Source organism: Saimiri boliviensis, chromosome 2 (assembly GCF_048565385.1).
Source record: "Saimiri boliviensis isolate mSaiBol1 chromosome 2, mSaiBol1.pri, whole genome shotgun sequence".
Classification (NCBI taxonomy): Eukaryota; Metazoa; Chordata; class Mammalia; order Primates; family Cebidae; genus Saimiri; species Saimiri boliviensis.
In genome coordinates, this window is record NC_133450.1 from 15,733,265 (window position 1) to 15,757,349 (window position 24,085).

General features: G+C 42.3%; 1 protein-coding gene across 3 annotated transcripts in view; it reads left to right on the forward strand.

Annotated features, from left to right (window-relative positions):
- The window catches only part of KCNK10 (potassium two pore domain channel subfamily K member 10), a 157,340-nt gene that overhangs the window by 70,314 nt on the left and 62,941 nt on the right, over nt 1–24,085 (forward strand). For all 3 annotated transcript variants that reach the window (XM_074392859.1, XM_074392858.1, XM_003940914.4), the window contains one exon: nt 14,288–14,405. In XM_074392859.1, coding sequence (XP_074248960.1) covers nt 14,288–14,405 — 118 coding nt within the window. The remainder of the gene's footprint in view (nt 1–14,287; nt 14,406–24,085) is intronic.

Sequence of the window (24,085 nt, forward strand, 5' to 3'; positions counted from 1 at the left end):
GAGCCTACAAAGTAGGTTCTTTCTTTTTTTCCTTTTTTAAAAAGGGTATTGCTCTGTCACCCACGCTGGAGTGCTGTGGTGCAGTATGGTTCACTGTAGCCTCAAACTCTCAGGCTCAAGCAATTCTCCCCGCTCAGCCTTCTCAGAACGTTTCTGGGGCCAGGTTGATCTAATCACCTCATAGCGAGCAGGTTATTTCACTCCCTGGAAGGCTGCCTTCTTCCCTGCCTCACTTCAGTCCTTGCCTCCAGCAAGTTACTGAAGTCCTCAGAGGCCGCTCCACTGTAAAATGGACACCGTTTGTTTGTGGAACTGCAGGTGGATAACACCAGACCCAGCTAATTTTTAATTTTTTTTTTTTTTTTTGTAGAGACAGTGTGTCACTATGTTGCTCAGGCTGGTCTGAAACTACTGGCCTCAAGCAATTGTCCCAGCTTGGCCTCCCAAAGCACTGGGATGACAGGTTTGAGCCACCATGCCCAGTCCGAAGTAGGTTCTATCATCATCATCTCATTTTATGGATGAGCAAATAAACCCCAAGGAGTTAAATAACTTGTCCAAGTCCAGATAGCCAATAAGTGATGAAACTGGGATTTGAGCCCCAGGAAGCCAGACTCCAGAACCCACACAACTGAACCCTTGTGCCGTACCGCTCGCGTACGTCAGTGGTGAGTATCCCTTCACTAACATGTAGACCTCTTTGTAAAGCTTTTACTCCAAGGAAAAGACTGGAGGGAGAAGGAAACATGATTCAAGAAAACTGGGCTGTCTGGCATAGTGCTCTAGCCCTCCACGTGGGGAATATTGTATTTTCAAAGAAAGGGTGTGTCAGAAGAAGGGGAATGAACATGGATTTTACATCAGATAGACTTGGCTCCTTAACCCCACTAAACCTAAGGCTCCTCCTCATATTGCAGGGCTCAGACAGTCCTCATTCTGACTGGGAGGAGTGAGTGAACCTAGCAGAGTGCCTAGCGTGACACCGGCACTCAGGAAACACTGTTTCCTTCCCCCATCCGTCTTTCTTCTCTCAAGTGAACTGTAGGCAAAGAATTACACCTGGAGTACTTGCATTTCTTTGGCGGTAGAATAAAATGAATTAAATGTATTTTTGAAGTTGAGGTTTCCATGAACTTGATTTGGCGGCCATTCTGTCCCAGGAAAGCCTTTATCTTTGACATCCTCATGTGCTGTAATTGCTTATCTCCCTGTTCCCAGGGCAATTGTCTTAGAAGCTCCTGTACTGACTAGTCTTGGAGAAAACGATAAAACATTCATCTTTTGTGATCCTCAAAGAATAAAATCGTGAGGAGCCTTCACTGACTGACAGGGAAATGAGGAATGAATGCTTCAGTTTGCAGGGATGATGATTTGCAGCAGTCATTTCTCAGGATGTGAATTGCTGGATGTTTTAAGATTTTGAGTGTCTTCATTGGAGCTCAAGTGATCCCATGGCTGCCATTTCTTCTGGTCACAGTCTTGTTGAAGGGAGTAACATTTCACAGGAGGGGGTTTACTGTTGGATGAGGCGCCCATCAGGAAGGACGTAGGATTTTTCATTCTAAGTGCTTTGCCATAAAGCAAATGCCAGGGGTCCATTTCCCTCTTACTGGAGAACCTTTCTAGGGGTAGGTTGGTCTGTGCCCCTCAGAGTGAGCAGGTGACCTCACTCCCAGGAAGGCTGGCTTCTTCCTTGGCTCACTTAACTCCTTGCCTCCAGCAAGTTACTGAAGTCCTCAGAGGTCTCTCCACCATGAAAGGGGCACCGTCTGTTCGTGATAGCTTCTCTGTCGAAGAAAGTCCTGGGGCTTTCATCTGCCTGGCCGGGCTAGGTCTGGAACTGCTTGGAGCATGAGCCTTTTGGAGGGTCTCTTCCCACTTGCTTTGTCTCTCTCTCTCTCTCTCTCTCTCTCTCTCTCTCTCTCTCTGACTGATCCAGTGACTGTTTATGTTGGTGAATAGGAACTTTACCATTGGTTTTCACTTTATGACCTCTCTGGGATTCCCTCCTCTGTCCCTGAGATGGAGTCTCACTCTGTTGCCCAGGCTGGAGGGCAATGGTGAGATCTCAGCTCACTGCAACCTCTGCCTCCCGGATTCAAATGAGTCTACTGCTTCAGCCTCCAGAGTAGCTGGGATTACAGGCCTGCTTCACCACACCCAGCTAATTTTTGTATTTTTAGTAGAGACAGGGTTTTACCAGGTTGTCCAGGCTAGTCTCAAACATCTGACCTCAGGTGATCTGCCCACCTCAGCCTCCCGAAGTGTTGGGATTATAGGCATGAGCCACTGTGCTGGCTCAGGTGTTTTTTTTGAATCCTTTCCAAATAGAGTATCAGATACTTTGCCCAAGTATACTTGGGCCTTAGACTGTGTTTGATGAGTATTATTTGGCACAATTTATTTTTTTATTAAAAATTTTAAAATGACATATAATAACTGTATGTATTTATGAGATACATAGTGATGCTTCCATACCTGCAATGTATGGCGATCGGATCAGATCAGGGTAATTAGCATATTCATCATCTCAAACATTGATCATTTCTTTGTGTTGGGGATGTTCAATATTCTCCTTCTAGCTGTTTGAAACTTTTATTGTTAACTGTAGTCACTCTGCAGTGGTATAGAACACTAGAAATTATTCCTTCTATCTTGCTGTAATTATGTCCCTTTTAATAAATATCTCCCTATCCCCCTTCCCCACACCCTTTCCTGGTGGCATCATTTATTAGGCACTGATTCTGTGCGGGCTGGGTGCTAGAGAGTTTGCATATGTTACATAGCTTCATTTGCCTCCCTCCATTGCATTAAGAGGTGGCCACTGTTGCTACCTGTTTTATAGAGGGCAAAGTTCTTGCAACCAGCTAGTGACCAAAGTAGGACTCGAGTCTGGCTAGATCTCTCTGACTCCAGAGGCCATAGTCTCTTACTAGGACTCTCCTTAGCTTGACACAGTGGGGTTAGAGAGTATATAATTGGATCAAGACAAATTCTTCCCGCTGAAGGGAAAATCCACTCAAATGACATGATGAGAACACTCCTTTGTGACAGTTAGAGCTTGCCTCTGACACAGAGCTCTCTCTCCTGTCCTCTCCCCATGTTTGTAACATTTCTGACATAACAGAGAGCCTCCACAGCAAGGCTAGGGTGCCAGACTATCGGTCTCTGACTTACTGACTCATTTGATTGGCTGTTCTCATTGGACCTGACTCCACCATACTTTGGTGGAGAAGGATTTAGTCTAAGATGTGGGCTGTGGCATTGAGGAGTGGGTATCGTGCTGTAGTCCTGGGTGTGACCCTTTTGTGTTGTCATGGCAACCAAAGCTATTATTCTGCAGATGAGAGGGCTAGGGATTATGAACTGCCAAACTGTCCTCTCCATACCCAAGGAGATGTTGGGTGATTTGCATGACCCATAAGCATTTCCCAAGGCTGTGGCACTGCCCTCTGCCAAGACCTGAGTCACTCACGTGCTCACTCACTCATTTGTTCACTCACTCATTCATTCTTTCATTCAACAAATTTATTGATTGCCTACTGTGCTAGATGCTGAGATGTAATAATGAATAAAAGACAGACATGGTCCCTGCCTTCTTGGAGCTTATAGCTAGAATGACCAAATGTCCCAGGTTTTGTGGTTGTGGAGTAATTGTTAATAGTGCCCCTTTCTCTCTCAAAAGTGTCCTGGGGCCGGGTGCCGTGGCTGACGCCTATCATCCCAGCACTTTCGGAGGCTGAGGTAGGCGGATTGCTTGAGCTCAGGAGTTTGAGACCAGGCTGGGCAACATGGCAAAACCCTGTCTCTATTTAAGAAAAATGTGTTTTGGTTTGAAAGACAAAATATATGGTGATCCTACTTATAGACAGTGGGAGAGGCAAACCTTATGGGTGTTATTACACAAATAATTGTTAACTATAACCCAGATGAGAGTTGCAAAGGAGAGGGAGCTGGAGCTATGGGACACCCGAAGAGGAAAACTGATTTCGTAGGACAGGGATTCCAGGCGGAGGAGGTGGAGTCAAGGCCCTGGGTGAAGGGAAGCGACCTGTGTGGCTGAGGACTTGAGCAAATGTGCCCAAAGGGCTTTCAGCAAAGGGAATTTAGAAAGCAGTTTGGCTGGAGACAGACAGGAGCCAAACCATGCAGGGGCTGACTTTGGATTTGATCTTCAGAGCACCCTGAAGCTTACAGGTATATTTTCAGCAACAGGGCATATGGTCTGGTCAATCAGTACGTTACCATTTTGTTCCTTCATATAAACCCAAAGGGTTTTAAGTTATTCATTCATTAATTCAATAACTAAACATTGAGAGAGTGACAGCTGTGGCACTCTGCTAAGTGTTTTGCTCTGGATTTCTGACCCGAATTGTCCTCAGTGGTGCCAAAACTCAACTCTTGGGGGAAGCCTTTATGGGACCTTTATGTTGGGTCATGTCCTGCTTGGCCCCATTTGCCCTATACTATACTTGCTAGACTCTCTTGGGTGACCTTCACTTTTCTCTTTCCCTTTCCCTTGACTGTGAGCTCTTTGAAGTTGAGTCTGTGTCTTTTATCAATAAATCCCTTCTGCCTGCCACAGTGGCTGGCCAACAGAAGATGCCAAAGTCTTGAGGAAGAAGGAATGGTGCTCTTTGTATCTGCTTTAAAGACCAAGAACCTTTCATTGAGAACCTTCACAGAAGGAAAGCAAAAAATTTTGTTTCGATATTATACAAGTCCTTTCTTTTTGGTCTGGTTGTCAATAGTACTTCTCTGGATCCGCCTCCTGGATTCAGGTGATTCTCCTATCTCAGCCTCCTGAGAAGCTGGGCCTAGAGGTGCATGCCACTATGCTCAGCTAAGACAAAAACACACCCTTTTTGTCTTCTTTATGCATGAGCAGATTCCCTTGGTATCTATAGCCGTCAAAGCTTTACATATTTACATGTTTAGGGACATAAGACTTTTTAGGAAAGCAGTTTGTCAGAAAGCTCAGCACCTGAGATGTTCTTGGAAATCCTTGTTGTGACTTCAGAGTGCAGATCCAGGGCAGCCTTCTCTTTGCCCTGGACCATCCCCTATTTCAAGCAGCCTTTTGTCCAGGATGTTTAGGAAGCAGCTCAGGCAGCAGATGACCTCTGGTCTGGAGAGTGCAGGTTCGGGTTCTTTGAGCCCTAGGGCTTTAAGTTGAAGTGACTCCTTCTGGCTATTGCTTTGAATTCAGAAGAGCTACCCTTTCACCAGCAAAGCAGTCACACGAGAGATGCTTCGATATGTGCAAGATCAGGCCTGCAGCCCCCAGTCTGTCTCTACAGGCCTCCAAGTCATTATTATTATTGTTCCTATCCCTGGGGTTATTGATTTCATCACTGTTTAGTGAAGGAGATCTAAAGCTTTTAAGCCAGAAATTAAAGAGGTAATGGAAATTGGCATGCCACTGGAAAATGAATTTGCAAATGAGAATTCAATGTACTAAAAAAAAAACCTCCCATAAAAATAAAACCCGAACCTAGAAATGAATGCTCCTGTGACTGCATTTCTATACAAATGTGCATGTATTTGTTCTTCAGCGTGTGGCTGTGTGTATTATGGAATAATGAGATTTCGATGGTGTGTGATCCCTACAATTGCTCTTCTTCCTTATCACAATAGAATGTTTTCATTTATGTGACTAATATTTACTTAGTATTTATCATGAAGCAGGTGCTGTGTTTGGCCCTAGTGATTAAAAAATAATGAAAAATGCAAGATGCCTTCACCCTGTCCTCAAGGAGCTTGAGGTTCATATGAATTATATCACTAGCTAATACTGGCACTGTTCTTACTGTGGACAGGAACTGCTCTAAATGCTTTATGTGTAGTCACTCATTTAAATTTTATAGTGATCCTAGGAAGTGGGGTAAGAAAATGAGGCACAGAGAAGTTAAATAACTTGCCCAAATGTAAGTGAGAGGTGGAACAGTGACCCAGCCAAGGCAATCTGGCTCTAGGATCCATGCTTTTTAGCCATGATGCTATACTCTAGTGCATAGTTACAGCCCAGTATGATTGCTTCTGGAAGACATGGAAACACTCAGGTCCTTAGTCACAGAGCAGGAGTCTCTGACTCAACCTATGGGACCCCCAAGAGGATCTTCATTCACCTGTGAGTCAACTGCAGAGAGTCATGATTACTTCCCGGTTGTCCTTTGGAGTGACAGGGCTTTGTGTCTTAACATAAGGTGTTGAGGCTGGGTCACTCTTTTCTATCTAAAACCAGTGTCCATGGGTTATCATTCAGGTCTGCAATTAAGAGTAGCTTATCACTTTATATTGGGAACATTTATTTTTCCTTCCTTCTCTGGTGCAGCTTAACTTTACTGAGTGATTGTTTAACCTTTTGTTTTAAAAAAAAACATGGAGATGAGAAATACAAATTATGACTTCTCTAAAACTGTCATTTTTTTTAGTTAGAAGAAGGTGAAATGACAGATGAGCTTTAGAAAAATGTTTACAAGAGAAAGATGTGTGGGAGATAGAAGGCTAGAATTAAGAGAGGACTTTTAACCAGTCTCAACTCTGACACTTTCTTAACTGCTTTAACTGTAGACAGGTTACTTCCGTTTTCTGCTGTCTCGCTTGTAAAATGGGAATAGTAATAGAATTGACGATGACAGGGTTTCGTGAGGACTAAATAGGATAAGAAGGCAGAGTCTGGCAAACTGCAAGTGCTGGCAGCTATGATTAATTTTAGGAGTATTCTAGAACTTTCCCTGTAGTTTCTAGCATTGTTTCCACTTCCTTGTTTCTCCTCTTATCAAACTATGCCATGGGAGCAATGGTGATCCATTCTCTAAGGAGGCACAGAAAATGATTTTTTTTTTTTTTTTTTTGACACAGAATCTTGCTCTGTCACCCAGGCTGGAGTACAGTAGCATGATCGTGGCTCACTGTAGCCTCCACCTCCTGGGCTCAAACAATCCTCCCAACCTGAGCCTCCTGAGTGGCTGGGACTATAGGCACATACCACCATACCTGGCTAATTTTTGTATTTTTTGTAGCGATGGGATTTTGCTGTGTTGCTCAGGCTGATCTTGAACTCCTGGGCTCAAGCAATCCTCCTTAGCTACCCAAAGTGTGGGGATTACTGACGTGAGCCACCATGCCCAGCTGGAAGTGAAATCTTAATCTGTGGTTAATACTGAGCACTCAAAAGCAATAAAGAGCCCCAAGTAAACAGCTACAATAAAAACAAGACAGCAGAAGCCTCTCTCCTTTTCATGTCATTAATCTTCTAAATGTTAAATTTCAGGCTCTGTTCAATGCAATGACAACGGAAGGAATGGTAACCTTCCATTAGTGCACAGTGTAATGAATCAGAATTCCTGTAGCTGCTTTTGTAGTCCAGTACAGTTTTTTTTTTTTTAAAAGTAGAAATTGGGTAGGCCCATCTTTAATGGGAGTAATCTCAAGTGCAGAGATAGCAAGGCATATATCAAACGCTCTCCTCAGGACCAGGGAAATTTTTCACCATCACTTGGCAAATTTGTTATTCAGCCTGTCGAGTGTGAGTCCAAACTGAGATGAAAGAGTGGCAGCTTGTTGCTCTGAAAGTTTATTGATCATATCAAAGTATACACATCTCTCCCTCCTTCCTCAGTGGACTTGATACATTCCTCATGGCTTAAAATTTATCTTATTTCATCCTTCCATATAGTCAGAGAGAGAGGAAATGAATTCTCCACCATAAGGCACAATTTGGAAGGTACAAGAGCACCCCCAAATATGACTTGGTCTCATAAGATAATATTTAGATAGATTAGTCATTAGTGAATATCCAAGGTTCTGATGAATTGAGTCTCAGAAATCCCCACTGTAAGAGATTAACCTGTGGTGGCAAAAAAAGCTAGCGTGTCTAAGACCATACGCTATGAGCATGCATGCTAGCCCATCCTGGATTTCTCTCTCCTCTTCGTCAAACAGATTCTCCACTTGCCCTGTCCTTTCTGCCAGTGGCCACCACTTTAGATTTATAACCAGGCTATAAAGTTCTGATGAAAACTTGCTGCCTGGCTCCCTGAGGACTCCTGAAGAAATGCTAATATTTGCACATAACCGGATACTTAGAGCAGTAGGAAAATACACGCCATTATAATATCCACCACATTACTGAAGGTGCCTCTTTCTTTGCGTTTTCATGGTCTGGTCTGCTTTAAGTCAGGGACTCTGAGGTGGAGGTGGTGTGGCAGTTAGGAAGGCCACTCGACCGGGATGTGTCCACTCAGGTCAGCCCAGGCCTGACTGCCATGTTGACTGTCTGTCTGGGTGGGAGGTAAAGGCACACATGCATCAGCCCGCATTCTCTTCCCCTCGTCCTATTGCAAATCACTGGGTGTCCCAGGCTGGGTGTGAGCCAGCCTGAGCTTCCCACAGGTGGGAAGCTGTGCATCTGAGACGGAGAAAGAAAGGAACTCGAGATGGAGAGAAGCCGCCTTTGCAGAGTTCAGAATGGTGAACGCCCTGTTGACAATTCTAAGAGCATCGTTTGCTAGCTTTGCTGTGTACCAGATGTGTACTGTACACATGGAGCTTTACTGTTCTCAGTGTCATGAGTCCCCTGGGGGCAGCAGTGTTGCCCATCATACTAGGTCCTCAGGGCTGAGTTAGTCTATGCTCAGAAGTACTCCAAAAGGATTCCTATTACTAATACTCCTGAATAAGAAACAACAAGGCACAGTGCCTGAAGTCTTATGTTCATTTTTAAACAACTCTGACAACAACCCTGCATGGAAAGTATTAGTCCCTCATTTTATAGATGAGGAAACCGAGGTTTAGAGAAGCTGAACAACTTGCGAGGCTGAATATTTACTGCTCTATCCAAGAACTTTCCCTGTTGCAAGAGTAATGTATGAGGTGCTTCCACTGTCACCCTCTCTGAACTGAAGCCAAGATATCTCTGAATCAGCCACAAAAGTGCCTCACTAGGTGTAGCCCCAGAAATCCTCCCTAAGACCCACTCATGGTTGCTTGAAATGTCATGAACTTAAACTTTGCCTTTGGATGTAAAGTTGCCCTTCCCCAAGCCACAGAATATTCACTTCTGTGGCTGTGGAATATTTATATTTGAAATACTTCTAAAGCAGGAGAAAGAATTGTGGCAAGCAAATTAAATATTGTCTTTCCACTTCAAACCCAAGGCTCTTCTGCCACAAATGTGTGAGGAGGTGGGTGGAGATATTGCTGCCCTGCTGCTGGGGTTTTGAATCATTAGGGGCATTTTTGAGTGGTAATGAATGTGGTCTGCCAATTGCCTTTCGCACAGGGCTTGTGGCTTTCCTTCCAACTGCTAATGGCTGGAATAGGCTCACTTTTAATACACTTCAGAAGCCACTTTCCACACTCATGCCCTTACCCTGCCTCAGTCCCTGGCTGAATCTCCAATTCATAATCTCTTTGCTGCTGGTGCCATGTAGGGAGTAAGAACATCGTGTATGCAGCTCGCAGATGAAGTTCTTTCTTGAGAGACAACCAGTCTGTTAGTAAAATGACCATGCATCCTGGGTTGCACCTGTCCCGTGGTCCCAGCATAGTCGTGAACAGAGCTACCTTTCTATTTGCAAGTTCCCTGCTTTGGACAATAGATCAACTGGTCACCTAGCTATTGGCGTCCATGCCTAGGGCACGAATCTGTTGTATTCTTCAGCCAATCTGAGAAAAGCCGAAAGATTACTGCTGCACCTTTGTTTTTCTTTCTTTTTGGTGGCACATAAGGAAACAGAGAAACAGATGATCTCACTGAGTGCACAGATCATAGGAGAAAAGCCACAGACAGTTAGTGGTCCCCTGCGGGCCATCATTCATCCCAGCGCAGCACTAACGCTCATGATGGTATCGCGCACTGTCTGGAGCAGTGATTCATGTAGCTGGCATTGCCTGATGGGAGGAAACTGGTGGGGGAAACCTGGTGGGGGGTCCTGTGAAGGGTCCAGTTACCTCCTCCTCTTCTCTTTCTGCGCATCAGCTACAGACCCGCCTCACTTTGTGAGAGGTTGCAGTTTCTCTCTTAGGCATGTCAGGTAGTCCTAATGCCTGGTGTGGGGGAGGGAGGATAAGGGAGACAAAGGGGCACAGAATCTTTTAGATCTTGCCCTCTTTCAAGTCAGCTCTCCATCTCTTATTAAAAGAAATAAATTATTATTATTTTGTTGTTGTTCCTGAGTTGCTTTTGTGTTTGTCTAATTTTAGAAAAAGTAAAATATTTTCCTCTTACACCTCTGGGAAGAAAATATATCTAAATTTATTATTTTCGTTAGTTTGTTTATTTATTGTTGATTTAAAACATTCACTCCTGGGTCATTTACTGGGTAGATGGGTAAGTGCTGGAAATTCCAGCTTAGAGACTGAAAGGGAAATCCAAGAAGGAATGGAATTAAAATTTAAAGTAATCCCTTTTTATCTACAGTATCCTCCATATCTAATTATCTGTCTACTTCTATTGAATTATCTATCTGTGTATATTTTTTTGATCTTTGTAAGATCTCTCTGAACTTGATAATGGTTGAACTTGTAAGTGAACAAATGATTCTCATTGAGTCTGAAATGATTGAATAGCATTGGTTGAATTTCTACCCTGTAACATCCTTTGAGTTAAATGTACAGAGCGCAGTTCTGTCATTTCACCATCTGTGTGCTCATACATTCCTAATGGGCTGCCCTCCATTAACTTCTGCAGCCTGAATGCAGAGAAAAGTCTTCAAAGCAAATACAATTAATTTTAAAATGTTTTACCTGAGCTCAAACAATTAAGATGATCAGAAAATACTTTAGAAAATTAATAGAAATTAGAACTAGAAACTCAATTAGAATTGTTATTATTGAGTTAAAAATGATGTTGCCAATTCAAGTGGTAACAGTCAGTTATAACCCGAGTTTGCTGATTCGTTTGAATTACGATTGTTTGCCAGAGAGTTTCAGAGCCATAAAAATCAGATAGAAAATCAAGTGTCATTCTCAGTCTTGGGGTTTTCTAAAGCCTTACCAGAAGTTTGGTGACTTGCAGGAGAGCTTATTTTTCTCCTTCTCGTTGAGTCTTGTTCTTGAGGAGTTAGTTCAGAACATCAGAGGCCCTACTGTGTCCATAACAACCCTTATGTATAATTTCCACAAAACTGCTTCCCCAATACATTTAGGTGCATTGCCCATTTTACTGGAGATTTGGCAGGGAGAGAGGAATTGACATCACAGATAGAACTCAGTTGAAATTGGATACTAGATGGAGCTGCTCTTCAAAGCCCCAGGCATTGCCGCTGCTGAGCCTGAATTTCCCATGGGTCAGTTGACACCTCTTTTTCTCGCTGTATTTCTCTTGTCGTCCTTTTTCAGGCCTTCTTCCTTTTCTCTGATCCCTCCCTTTTTGGGTATAAAAGTCAGCCTTTTTCCACTGTAATTCATTTATTCTCTAATTTTATTTTAAGGCAGAGTGACTCATCTCTAATCAGCTTCAACAGCCAAATGAAGTTTGTTGTCTCCATTTGCATGTTCAAGGAAGTAGCCTAATTAGAAATGATCCCTTGTAAGGTCTCTTCTGCCTAAGTTGTGGGACAGTGGCTGTCCTTCCTCATCTGTCTGGAGGTGAGGATGGAAGTGGGGGAGGTGGCGTGCATTCTGGGTACCAAAGATAGAGGAAAGCCAAAACCATCTGCTTTGGGCCAGACAGGGTTGAATCCTAGCCTCTCCTCTTCCTGGCTGGGTGACCTAGGACAAGTTCCTTAAGTTTCCTGAGCCTGTTTCCCCATCTCTAAGGTGGGGGATAATACTACTTTATTGTGAGGTGTGGAAAGAATAGACTGGAATCATACACAACTTGTAGAAAGGATAAAACAGAATGCACCTGGCGAGAGGCAGGCACTTAACAAATGTTAGTTTCCTTTTCCTTTCAACTGATGAACACTTTCTTGAGGGTTACATAGGTAAACATTAAATATTTATAAATTGCATAATTCGAGAAAAATGAAACTTGAAAAGGAATCTTCAGACTTTTTGATGAGACAAATCAACATCATCCCCGTTTGTCTTACGTGCAAATCTATATTTCTGTGTGCTGTGCTGGGTTTGCTTATGATGTTTATGTGGAATTCTCAGCACCGTGAGACTTCTGTGAGCCTAACCTCTCTTCACAGCTTGGTAGAAGTTGTAAATATTAGGTACTGATGGTCTGATTTGAGGCAACCTAAGTGACTGAAGCCTAGAGCTCTCCCTGTGGTATTATTTCCAAGTGGGCTCATCAGAGCTGAATAGATAATGAAGATAGAAACCCTGGTGAAAGCTTTGTGACTTGGTCTGATGGTACTCATACGGCACAGTTAAAATGGAGATGTTACCAGTGGAAAGGACTCACCATCTGTCTCCCATCTAGTGCAGAGCGGAACATACCTTGGATGATTATGTGACCATTGTCAGTTAGGCTGATTTATGCAAAGACGGTGTGTACACATCTCATGCAGCCAGCTTTTAAATTCTAGGGTGCCAGGGTTTGTTAGAAATAGTGGCCGGCTGTGGCCTTGCATAATATTCCATGTTCTCTTAGAGGCACAAAAGAATAGATTAAGAACTTGACAGAAGGTGCTTTTTGCCCCCTGTATAGTCCAGTCAGTTGCCTATGAGTCTACCAAATGTAGCTCGCAGCCTCTTTTTGTACAACCCCTGAGCTGAAAATCATTTTTGCATATTTTAAGGGATGATTTAAAAAAAAGAAAAGAAAAGAAAAATATACAACAGAGACCATATGTGGCCCACCAAGGCTAAAATATTTACTATCTGGCCCTTTATGGAAAAGGTTGTTGATCCCCTGGTCCATCCAGAGTGTTTGGAATAACCCAGATTAAAGAAGGCAAAATGTAACGATGATTGACTTTTTCAGCTGTAATCTGATTTGTGACACCCACTCTATGCCATGGGCATTACTTAGGATAAATGTAATTATGTTTCGATATTTGTGTCTTGCTCTCCCTACCTAGAGTTAGGTTTGCCCAAGGAACACAGTCTCTTGTTTGTTGTTCTAGAAGCAGCTCCTATGTCTTTTACCTCTTCTCCAAGGCTTTCACCTGTTGCTTTTCTATCCCAGCTCACCTGTGTGAACAGCATGGAGTTGGGCTGCCATGACACCACGTCCTACCTTTTCTTGAAAGAGGATGGCAGGGGCCAGCTCAGGAAGAACTACTATGGAGTTTTTCACCGTATCCTGCTCGTGATGAGGCTAGGGAGGGATTTTTTTAGCAGTATATTTAATTTTTACTGAAGTATGAACTTGGGGAAGGAGGCAACTGTGAAGCAGTGATGCATAGACTAAGTCTCCTGGAAGAAGCAGGGCTCGAATTAGACCCACGAGGATGTGCACTGTTTGTGGGAGGGCACAGGTACATCAGTACAGGGAACATCTCCTGGTGTGTCCTGCCCAGAGTGGGGAATTTATAGCAGTGTGAGATGAAAATGAGTCAGCATTGTGGCCAGTTTGTTGGACATTTTAAGGTGTATGGAATTCCAAATTCAGTAATCATTGAGGAGTCATTGTAGCTTATTTTAAAAAAGAACAATGTGTGTGTGTGGTGTGGGGTAGGGGAGAGCGAAAGGACAATCATGAAATCAGCTACTGTTTGTTAAACCCTAACTGGGTGCCAGACATTGGGCTAAGGGTGTTACTTGGACCATCTCATTTAATCCTCACAACAACCTTGTGGGGAAGGTATTATCTCTAGTTTTCAAATGAGGAAACTAGGCTTAGAGAGGTTCAAATAACTTACCCAAGGTTCTGAAGTTAATAATGGGCACAGCCAGGATGGCTTTTAACTCCTGCCCTGTTGAAACAAGCTCAATGTAAAACGTTCTTACAAAGCAGAAAAGAGTAAAAAAGCAACCAAAATCCTGCCTTGCAGAAATGCCCACTTTGGGTGAACATTCTTCTAGACATTTGTCTGTGTGTGTATGTGTGTGTGTGTGTGTGTGTGTGTGTGTGTGTGTGTGTGTGTATGCACAGCAACTTGCATGCTTTTTGCATAATCTGGGCCACCCCATACCTGCAAGCTATGACTATCACCATATTCTATATCCTAGTGTTTTCCTCGCACTAACACTAATTTTCTAATGGTCACAACTGGGTGCATAGTATTTTGCTTTAGGACGGTACCCTCATCCACTTAACCAGTCCCTTTGAGATCCTTGTAGGTTTAGATCATTGTAGGTTCTTGTAGGTTTAGATCATTGTAGGTTCTTGTTTTTTTAAAAACAGCTTGTAAACTGAGTCTTGTGCTTTTCCCTTTTTTTGCAGCATGCCCTTGATGCTGACAATGCAGGAGTCAGTCCAATAGGAAACTCTTCCAACAACAGCAGCCACTGGGACCTCGGCAGCGCCTTTTTCTTTGCTGGAACTGTCATCACCACCATAGGTACCCATTCGTTTGCTAACACCTCTTCCTCTGCAGGTCATCTTGAGTAAGGGCGCTTAGTCAGGGTTTTGTCCTCATGGCGTACACTATAGTTTGAGGTTCAGAGGAGGCTTATGAAACACTGTCATTTAAATTAACGCAGTCATTGTGGTGGCTTCCAACAAAAGCCAAAGCAGAATGAAGTATCTCTTTGTCCAGAATGAAAGGCTAGCGAACCTAATGAAAAGGTTAGAATGGAAAATATGAGTTGGTCGGTTGAACTTGGATTACTCATTTGAGCTCAACTGCCATTTGAAAAATTGTACTTCTTATTAAAGTTACAGAGTAAAGAACCAAAATGTTCTACGAAGTTTGTTATAAAAAACAGTCGCATTCTAACCCTCTCACCTTTTCTTACCCTCCCAGAGACTGTCACTTTCATCTGTTTTGATTGTTGATTTTAACGTTCATCCCCATGCCTTTAAATATCATGCTTGTACTACTTGCGCAATTTTCAGTTTTGGGCATTTTTTTTGACTTCCTATTGTGGAAGATGAGGAGTTAGTTCCTATTCTTCCTCCTTGCCTTACCACAGAAGGGCTCTTTTCCTGTCCTCCTGTCTTCCCAATTTTAATTAGATAGAAGTGAAACATCTGCATTGTTTTGACCAGATAAATGCTTTTTGCAACTGATCCTAGAATGAACTGTGATGACTTCTTTCCTGCATCAGTCTTTGTCTTATTTTATTTGTGTGTGTGTGTGTGTGTGTGTGTGTGTGTGTGTTTGTAACACTTAGAGAGTTTTGCATTTTTATCTTAGGGGTTAACTTCATTTATTTATTTACTGATATGGAATTTCACTCTTGTCGCCCGGGTTGGAGTGCAGTGGTGCAATCTCGGCTCACTGCAACCTCCGCCTCCTGGGTTCAAGCGATTCTCTTGCTTCAGCCTCCTGAGTAGCTGGGATTATGGCACCTGCCACCATGCCTGGCTAAGTTTCGTATTTTTAATAGAGACAAGGTTTCACTGTGTTAGCCAGGATGGTCTTGAACTCCTGACCTCAAGTGATCCACCCACCTTGGCCTCCCAAAGTGTTGGGATCGAAGATATGAGCCTTTACACCTGGCCTAGGGGCTAACTTTATAAGTATAATAGCATATAATAATCTTAGTGTTCTATTTGTTAACCAGTATGTATTCGATCCCTATAATGGGTGATGATATCTCTTCTCTTTTTCCAGTACAAAATTTTAGTGGACATCATCTTTTAAATGATTAAATGTGCTTATGTTTCTCTTATAGGATTTGCCAGCTTTAAATGATAGCTCTTGGCTCTCAGCTATTACATATAATGCAGTCACTGAACTTAGCATCTCAACTTCCTTTCCCTCTTCTGCTATCCATTATTACTCATTGTATCATTCTCTGTAAGTTGTATCTCACTTTATTGTGCCTTGCTTTATTGTGCTTTGAAGATGTTGAGGGTTTTTTTTTGTTTGTTTATTTTTAAACAAATTTGAGGTGTGTGGCGATCCCACACTGAACAGGTCTATTGGTGACATTTTTCTAATGTCATATGCTCCGCTCTGTGTCTCTGTGCTGCATTTTGGTAATTTTCACAATATTTTCAAACTTTTTCACTTTTAATTATGTCTGTTAAGGAGATCTGTGGTCAGTGATCTTTGAGGTGACGATTGTCATTGTTTTGGGGTACCACAAATCGGGCCGCTTTAAGACTGTGAACTTAGTAAGTGCCGTGTGTTCTGACTGTTTCACTAGCCAGCCATTTAGGCATCCCTGATCCCTGAGGCACAATGGGATTGAAATTTGGCTGATTAATAACCCTGCAGTGGCCTCTCAGTGTTCAAGTGAAAGGAAGAGTCAGTGCATGTCTCTCATTTTAAATGTAAATCCAGAAATAATTAAACTTGGTGAGGAAGGCATATAGAACTCCGAAACAGGCCAACAGCTAGGTCTCTTCTGCCAAGCAGTTAACCAAGTTGTGAGTGCAAAGGAAGAGACAGGATCTCTCTCTATCACCCACGCAGGAGTGCAGTGGTGCCACCGTGGCTCATTGCTGCCTTGATTCCTGGGCTCAAGGGATCCTCCCACCTCAGCTCCTTAAGTAGCTCAGACTACAAGTGTGCATCACCATGCCGAGCTAATTTTTTAAAAGTTTTTTTTTGTAGAGATGGAGTTTCACTATGTTGCCTAGGCTGCTCTCGAACTTCTGGGCTTAAGTGATCCACCTGCCTTGGCCTTGCAAAGTGTGGGGATTACAGGCATGAGCCACTGTTCCTGTCCAGGAAAAGTTCTTGAAAGAAATTAAAAGTGCTATTTCAGTGAGTGAGCACAGGAATGAAAAGAAAGTGAACCAGCCTTATTGCTCATATGGAGAAAATTTTAGTGGTCTGGATAGAAGATCAAATCAGCCACAACATCCCCTTAAGCACAAATCTAATCTAGAGCAAGGGCTTAATGCTTTTTAATTCTACAGAGGCTGAGAGAGGTAAGGAGGCTTCGGGAGAAAAGCTTGATTCTAGCAGAGGTTGGTTTGTGACATTTTAGGGAAGAAGGCCTTTTGATAGCATAAAAGTGCAGGTTAAAGTGGCAAGTGCTAAGGGAGAAGCTGCAACACGTAACCCAAAAGGTCTAGCTAAGAAAGTGGCTACACTAGGCTGGGCGCAGTGGCTCATGCCTATAATCTCAGCACTTTTGTGGGCCAAGGCAGGTGGATCACAAAGTCAGGAGTTCGAGACCAGCCTGGCCAACATGGTGAAACCCCATCTCTACTAAAAACACAAAAATTAGCTGGGTGTGGTGGCGAGTGCTTGTAATCCCAGCTACTCGGGAAGCTGAGGCCGGAGAATTGTTTGAACCCGGGAAGCGGAGGTTGCAGTGAGCTGAGATCATGCCATTGCACTCCAGCCTGGGTGACAGGGCGAGACTACATCTCAAAAAAAAAAAAAAAAAAAAAAAAAAGTGCCTGCACTAAACAACAGATTTTCATTATAGACAAAGCAGTCTTATATTACAAGAAGATGCCATCTAGGACTTTCATAGCTACAGAATAGAAGTCAATGCTTGGCTTCAAAGCTTCAGATGATAGGCTGACTCTCTTATTAGGGATAATGCAGCTAGTGACTTTAAATTGAAGCCAGTGCTCATTTACCATTCAGAAAATCCTAAGGCCCTTAAGGATTATGCTAAATTGATTCTGCCTTCCTTCTATAAATGGAGCTACAAAGCCTAGATGACAGCACCTCTGTTTACAGCATGGTTTACTGAAGAGTTTAACCTCCCTGTTGAGACCTACTGCTCAGAAGAAAGATTCCTTTCAAAAGAGTACTGTTCACTGACAATGCACCTAGTCACCCAAGAGCTCTGATGGAAATGTACAAAGAGGTAAATGTTATTTTCATGCTTGCTAACACAACATCCATTCTTCAGCCCATGGATGAAGAAGTAATTTTGACTTTGAACTCTTATTATTTAAGAAATACATTTCATAAGGCTGTAGCTGCCGTAAATAATGATTCCTCTGATGGCTCTGAGCAAAGTAAATTGAACATCTCCTGGAAAAGAGTCATCACTGCAGATGCCGTTAAGAACTTTTGTGATTAAGTGGAAGAGGTCAAAATATTAACATCAACAGAGTTTGGAAGAAGTTGATTCCAAGCCTCATGGATGATTTTGAGAGTTTTAAGACTTCACTTTTTAATTCTGTGGAGGCTGTCACTGCCAGTGTGTTGAAATTAGAAGTGGAGCCTGAAGATGTGACTGCATTGCTATATCTCATGATCAAACTTGAATGTATGAGGAGTTGCTTCTATGGATGAGCAAAGAAAGTGGTTTCTTGAGATGGAATCTGCTCCTGCCTTTAAAGATGCTGTGAATATTGTGGAAATGACAACAGAGGATTTAGAATATTATATCAGTTTAGTTGATAAAGCAGTGACAGGATTTGAGAGGATTGATTCCAATTTGAAAAAAGTTCTACTGTGTGCAAAATACTATCAAATGGCATTGCATGTTACAGAGAAATTGTGAATGGAAGAGTCAATGGATGCGGCAAGCTTCTTGGTTGTTTTATTTCAAGAAATTGTCACAGCCACCACAGCCTTCAACAGTCACCACCCTGATCAGTTGGCAGTCATCAACATCAGAGGAAGACCCTCTGCTAGCAAAAACATTTTGACTTGTTGAAAGCTCAGATTATTATTAGAATGTTTGGCAATACAGCCTTTTTAAGTTAAGGCATATATATTGTTTTTTAGACCTGATGCTATTGTACACTTAATAGATTATAGTAGAGTGTAATCATGACTTTTATATGCACTGGGAAACAAAAAAGAAATTGTGTGACTCACTTTATTGCAGTGGTCTGAATCCTAACTCACAATGTCTCTGAGATATGGCTGTATAAACTCAGGGTATGTAATTTACGTTTTAATCTGTTACCCTGATATTTGCATTCGTTTTCATCATAGCTCTACAGTTAGATATCATGAGCGTTCATCTCTAATCTCTTTGCTTTGGTTTATCTCATGATCACTTACTTGGCTGAAAGTCATCTTCAAGTAGTTGCCTTAAGAAAGGCTCAGGGAAGCAATATTCTGTGAGTTCTTGCATTGTTCACAGTTGTAGCTTAACATTTGAAGGATAGTTGCAACAAAATGTTGACTCACATTTTCCTTTTCTTTTGAGACTGAGTCTTGCTCTGTTGTCCAGGCTGGAGTGCAGTGGTGCAATCATAGCTCACTGCAGCCTCCAATTCCTGGACTCAAGTGGTCTTTCTGCTTCAGCCTCCTGAGTAGCTGGGACTAGAGGTGCATATCACCAGGGCTAGCTAATTTTTAAAATATTCTGTGGAAGCCAGGCCTGTGTGTTGCCCAGGCTGGTGTCAGACTCCTGGCCTCAAAGGATCCTCCTGCCTTGGCCTCCTGGAGTGCTAGGATTACATGTGTGAGCCACCAAGCCTAGCTTCACATTTTCTTTTTAACTGGTCTCACAGATGTTCCTCTCCTGTTTTCCAGTGTTTCTAGCTGTGGTGGGGTGGGGGAGGGAACCTGATGCCAGCCTATTTTTTCTCCCTTTTATAGGTGACCTGATCTTTTTGTTCAGTGACTTAAAAGGTTATTTCTCTATCTTTCATCTGAAAACATTACTAGGTTTTGTCTGTTTTATTGCGATAAAGTTTTCTTGATTGCCAATCTTTAAACCTTTTCTTTGCCGTGTGGTTTTGGTTTTGTTCTTTGGGAGATTACTGCTATACATATATTCTAACTTCTTTACTTGTCTTCTGTGTCTCTCATTTCTCTTCTACTTTTTAACTCTTAAAATTTAGTTTTCATTGTGTTAATTTTATTCTCCGTAGTCCTTTTGTTTGTATGTTTTCCACAATGCCTATGCTACCACATGCTCCTTCCAATTTTATTTTTTGTCTTTGTGATCAGTGGGGGATTTTTGATTTTTTCTTTTCCGTTTCTTTCCTGAATTTCATAGCTCACATTTCATCTTCAGTTGTTCCATTTTTTTTCATGGATTTCTTGCATTTCTGCTTTTTGGCTTCTCTGTGAAGATTCTTAGAGATTATTTCATACTTGGTTACTATTTTGGTCTGGTTTTGGAAACATTTTTCTGGTGACCATCCTTCTATCCATTGGTAAGTTTTGCTGCTCTTCACATTTTTTTCTTATGGAAGGTTTATATTTATGTGGGGTCAACTTCTTTTTAAAATACCAAGCAAACTGGATATTCCTGGACCAGCTTTCTGTCAAATGGTTTCATGGGATCAGGGAGAGGAGAGCAGGGTGAATCAGGGTACCACCCTCCAGTTAGCACATCCTAACTGTCTTCGTTTCTGTGAAGAGTGTTTCCTGCAAATAGGGTCCATCTGTATTACTTCTGTCCTAGCTCTCCTGTTTTCTGAACCTCTTTATCCTGTATTTCACACTTGGTAAAAACAGGGACATCTCTTTTGAAGTTCAGAGTGAGACCTTCACCTTTATACTTGGATATTTTCTGGTACTTTCTGAAATTTACCACTTTTTCGTGATTCTCCGAGCTTCTCTCTTTTTTTTGTTCACATGGCTGTGTCCAATCTCTGCTTCTTTTGGTAGTTCTTACACATATGGTGGAATCTCTGGATTATATCCTTCTTCCAGCTCTGCTGAAAATGAGTTTGAGGGTTTTCTGCCCACGTACAATTGTGAATTAGCACTGCAATAAAAATCTTCATTCAGAAGCAGGAGAGACACCCAGCAGTCACTGGTCCACAACAATGATGGACAGGCATTGAGAGGCTCCCCTGCCCTCCTGGTGGGGAAATTCCTCCATTAAAACTTGATTGTACTCTCTAGGAGGACCTCCCTGCCTTATTGCTTTCTGAGGCCCAGCTACGCCTTTTGAGAGGTTCTTTTCTCTGAGGCACATTTTAAAAATCAACTTCCTATTGGCAAAATTTCAGAGGCTAACCGTGGTTTTAGAGGCACAGGTTTTTGCTTTTGTTTTGAGATCTAGCCTTTAGGACCTAGGTTGTTTCTAGGTGAAGTTCAGAAACTTATATGCCACAAGAACATTTTGGATGAAAGAAAACTGCCATTCATATTTAGAAAGCCTCTTAATCTAATTATATGACGTGCTAGGTTTGCACTGGCAAATCTGCAAATATATTGTTGTTAGCTATTAAAAGTGTTCAAGATGTCCATGACACCAGTGGGTCTGGGGCTTAGAAGCCTTTTCTGGCACTCTAGGCCAGGTTAGGTCAGCTTAGTCCACAGATCACAGCCTCCAACAAAGGAAGAGTGACCTGGCACCATTTGGTATAAGGGCAAAAAGTGTTGGAAACCTGAACAACACCAGAGGGCATCACTGTAGTAGATCCTAGAAGACCAATGTCAGGTTTCATTGTGTTCAGCAGATTTTTAACCTGGGGGAAATGTGTCATGCATTGTAGGAGGATTTATTGTAAACCAATTAAAATTGAGAAAGTCTGGGCCACTTCAAGAAGTACATTTTGGAAAATGCTCTCCAGTAGCCAGTATTGCATTCATGAGATATTAGTGTATATTGAAGGAAACTCACAATTTTCTTGTTTCTTGACACGGCTACATGAATGATCTGTCTGCTGCATTGAAAAACACTACAGCTACATTGGAAGGCGCATTAATGGAATTTATTGTTTTAGCCTGTTAGGAATCCAGGAACTTGGCTTATTGGATAACTATGTTTATTCATCCACATAATATCACGTGACTGAGGAATGGTGGCTCCATCTGCCTAATTAAGAATGTTTGATATGTGATAGTTTCTGTTCTTTTTTGTGTGTGCTTACACTGGAATCTTTGTGTTTGAGTGAATGGTTCATAGCCCTTGGATTCTGCTGCCTGGCTTCCATTCACTTATTTACCTGTTTCCTCATTGTCATATCCCCAGGGGTTATTCTTGGTCCCCAGGTCTCAGGTGAGCAATCACTTTGTCTAAATCAAGAAATCCAAGGCTTGGCCACCGTCGTAAGTTCAAAGATGGACATTTGATCTGGATTAGGGGCTTTTGCTGGAGATTTGAAGGAAATGATCTCTCTTTCTTACTAAAAAGTAAGTCTGGAGAAAGACAGGCCTAGACACTGCCAGTCATTGTTTCCCCCTGGGTTGTTCTGCCTAAAATTTATGAAACAATAAAGAAGCAGAATGAAAAAAGAGGAGTGGTGAATGGAGTCTCGCGTATATCATTTGAGCTCTGGATGGAGTTACCCATGAAGTGTTAAGAAATAAATGTTAGACCAGGCGTGGTGGCTCACACCTGTAATCCAGGACTTTGGTAGGCTGCAGTGGGTGGATCACGAGGTCAGAAGTTCCAGACCAGCCTGGCCAAGATAGTGAAACTCCATCTCTACTAAAAATACAAAAATTAGCCGGAAGTGGTGGCAGGTGGCTGTAATCCCAGCTACTTGGGAGGCTGAGGCAGAGAATTGCTTGAACCCAGGAGGTGGAAGTTGCGGAAGTTGCAGTGAGCCGAGTTCACACCACTGTACTCCAGCCTGGGTAACAGAGCAAGTCTCCATCTCCAAAAAAGAAAGAAAGAAAGAAAGAAAGAAAGAAAGAAAGAAATGTTAAACCTCCTTCTATTTGCTGGAGTCGGTGTATTTTCTTTGGTTGTTTAAGCTAGTGTGCTTTGAGCTTTCTATTGCCTGCAACTGGGAACATCTTAATATACACTTTGGGTCAGAGCTCATGGCAGGCCAGTGAATATCCTCTGACCTCCACAGCTAGGGACTGAACCTTCTGGCTGCTGCAGCTGCCATCTGCCATCATCTTTGGACCATAGACTCTTGATTTAAAGTCTTAGGCAGAGCCTTTCTATTGGTTCAATGCACACATCCTGGCTGCCTGGGAGGCTGTTTCCTCTGTGGTGGGAGGCAGGACACTGTGTCATACCAGTTATGCATGGGAAGGGAATCTTTCCCAAAAACCAGAAGGAAGGTGGATGCTGAACAGGAAACTACTACAAAACAAACATGCATCAAAATCAGAAATGCAAAGTCCGCTTCAGGATCATGGTACAGTGTGAACACTAGTGACAGGGTCCTTGTTCTCTTCAATTTAGAAAACATGGTTTTTCGTCTCACTCTTTCTCTTAATTGAAAAAGAATGCATTGTAAGTTGAACATCACTTTGTTGGCTAAATTTTAACTCCAGAGTAGAGGATCTTATAAAGATACAGCTAGAGAATTCCAAAGAATGTCTTAATACAATGTGTGTAAGAATAATGAGATGCAGAAATAAATGTTTTTCCATTGACTTAGTAGTAAAATTCATTCATTGCATGTGATTGCAAGGTTTATAAGAAAACTCAGAGCCCAGCAATTATCATCCAGTTCTTCCTGAGCAGTTTTCCACTAGTTAGGAGTCAGGAAAGAGGAACTGTGAGAGCTGATAAGCTGTGTTTTCATTAATTGTGAAATACACAAATATTGGCCTGTTTCCTTTCGATCTTAAAATTTGCAACATAATATTGCAGACATTTTTGCATATTATGAAAATTCCTTGAAAAACACATTCTTTGATGGTTTCTATTGGATCTATTATTCACACTATGATCACATATTGCTGGACGCTTAAGCTGTTTCTACTTTTGTAATAGCGTAACACCATGGTGTTACATTGTGAAGTGTGGTCTTCCATCTTTGGTTGTTTCCTTGGAAAGATTACCAATGGATTGCTCTGTCAAAGCCATGACCTTTTTAAAGGTTTGCCAAATTTCTTTCCAGATAGACTCTCATGAGCAGCTTAAGGTTATGTACTTTTCAGACGTAAAAAATGTGTTTATTAGGTAGAATGTGTATAGAGACACCTTGGGAATAATAGAATCTTGTCTGAAAGGCAGCGCTACTCCTTAGTATCAGAGATCCCTTTTATCTGAGGATATCAAAGCACTTCTTTCTGAAGAATGTTTTCTTGTGCTGAGATATATGGAAAGATTTGCTAGTGTGGACCTAACAGAATACCTCCAGGCACTTCTCCAGACCAGGAGCCACACCAGAAGGAAGAGCAGACTCTGCCTAGTCAATGTCAAGGATACACTGCACCCTGATCCACTTCTTGGTCACTAATTCAGTGTGAGAAAGTCCCACCTGCCTTTGATTATTGGCTCTGCTGGCGGGTCCCAGTAACTAGCTTTTCTAAGCTGGATGAATGATGCT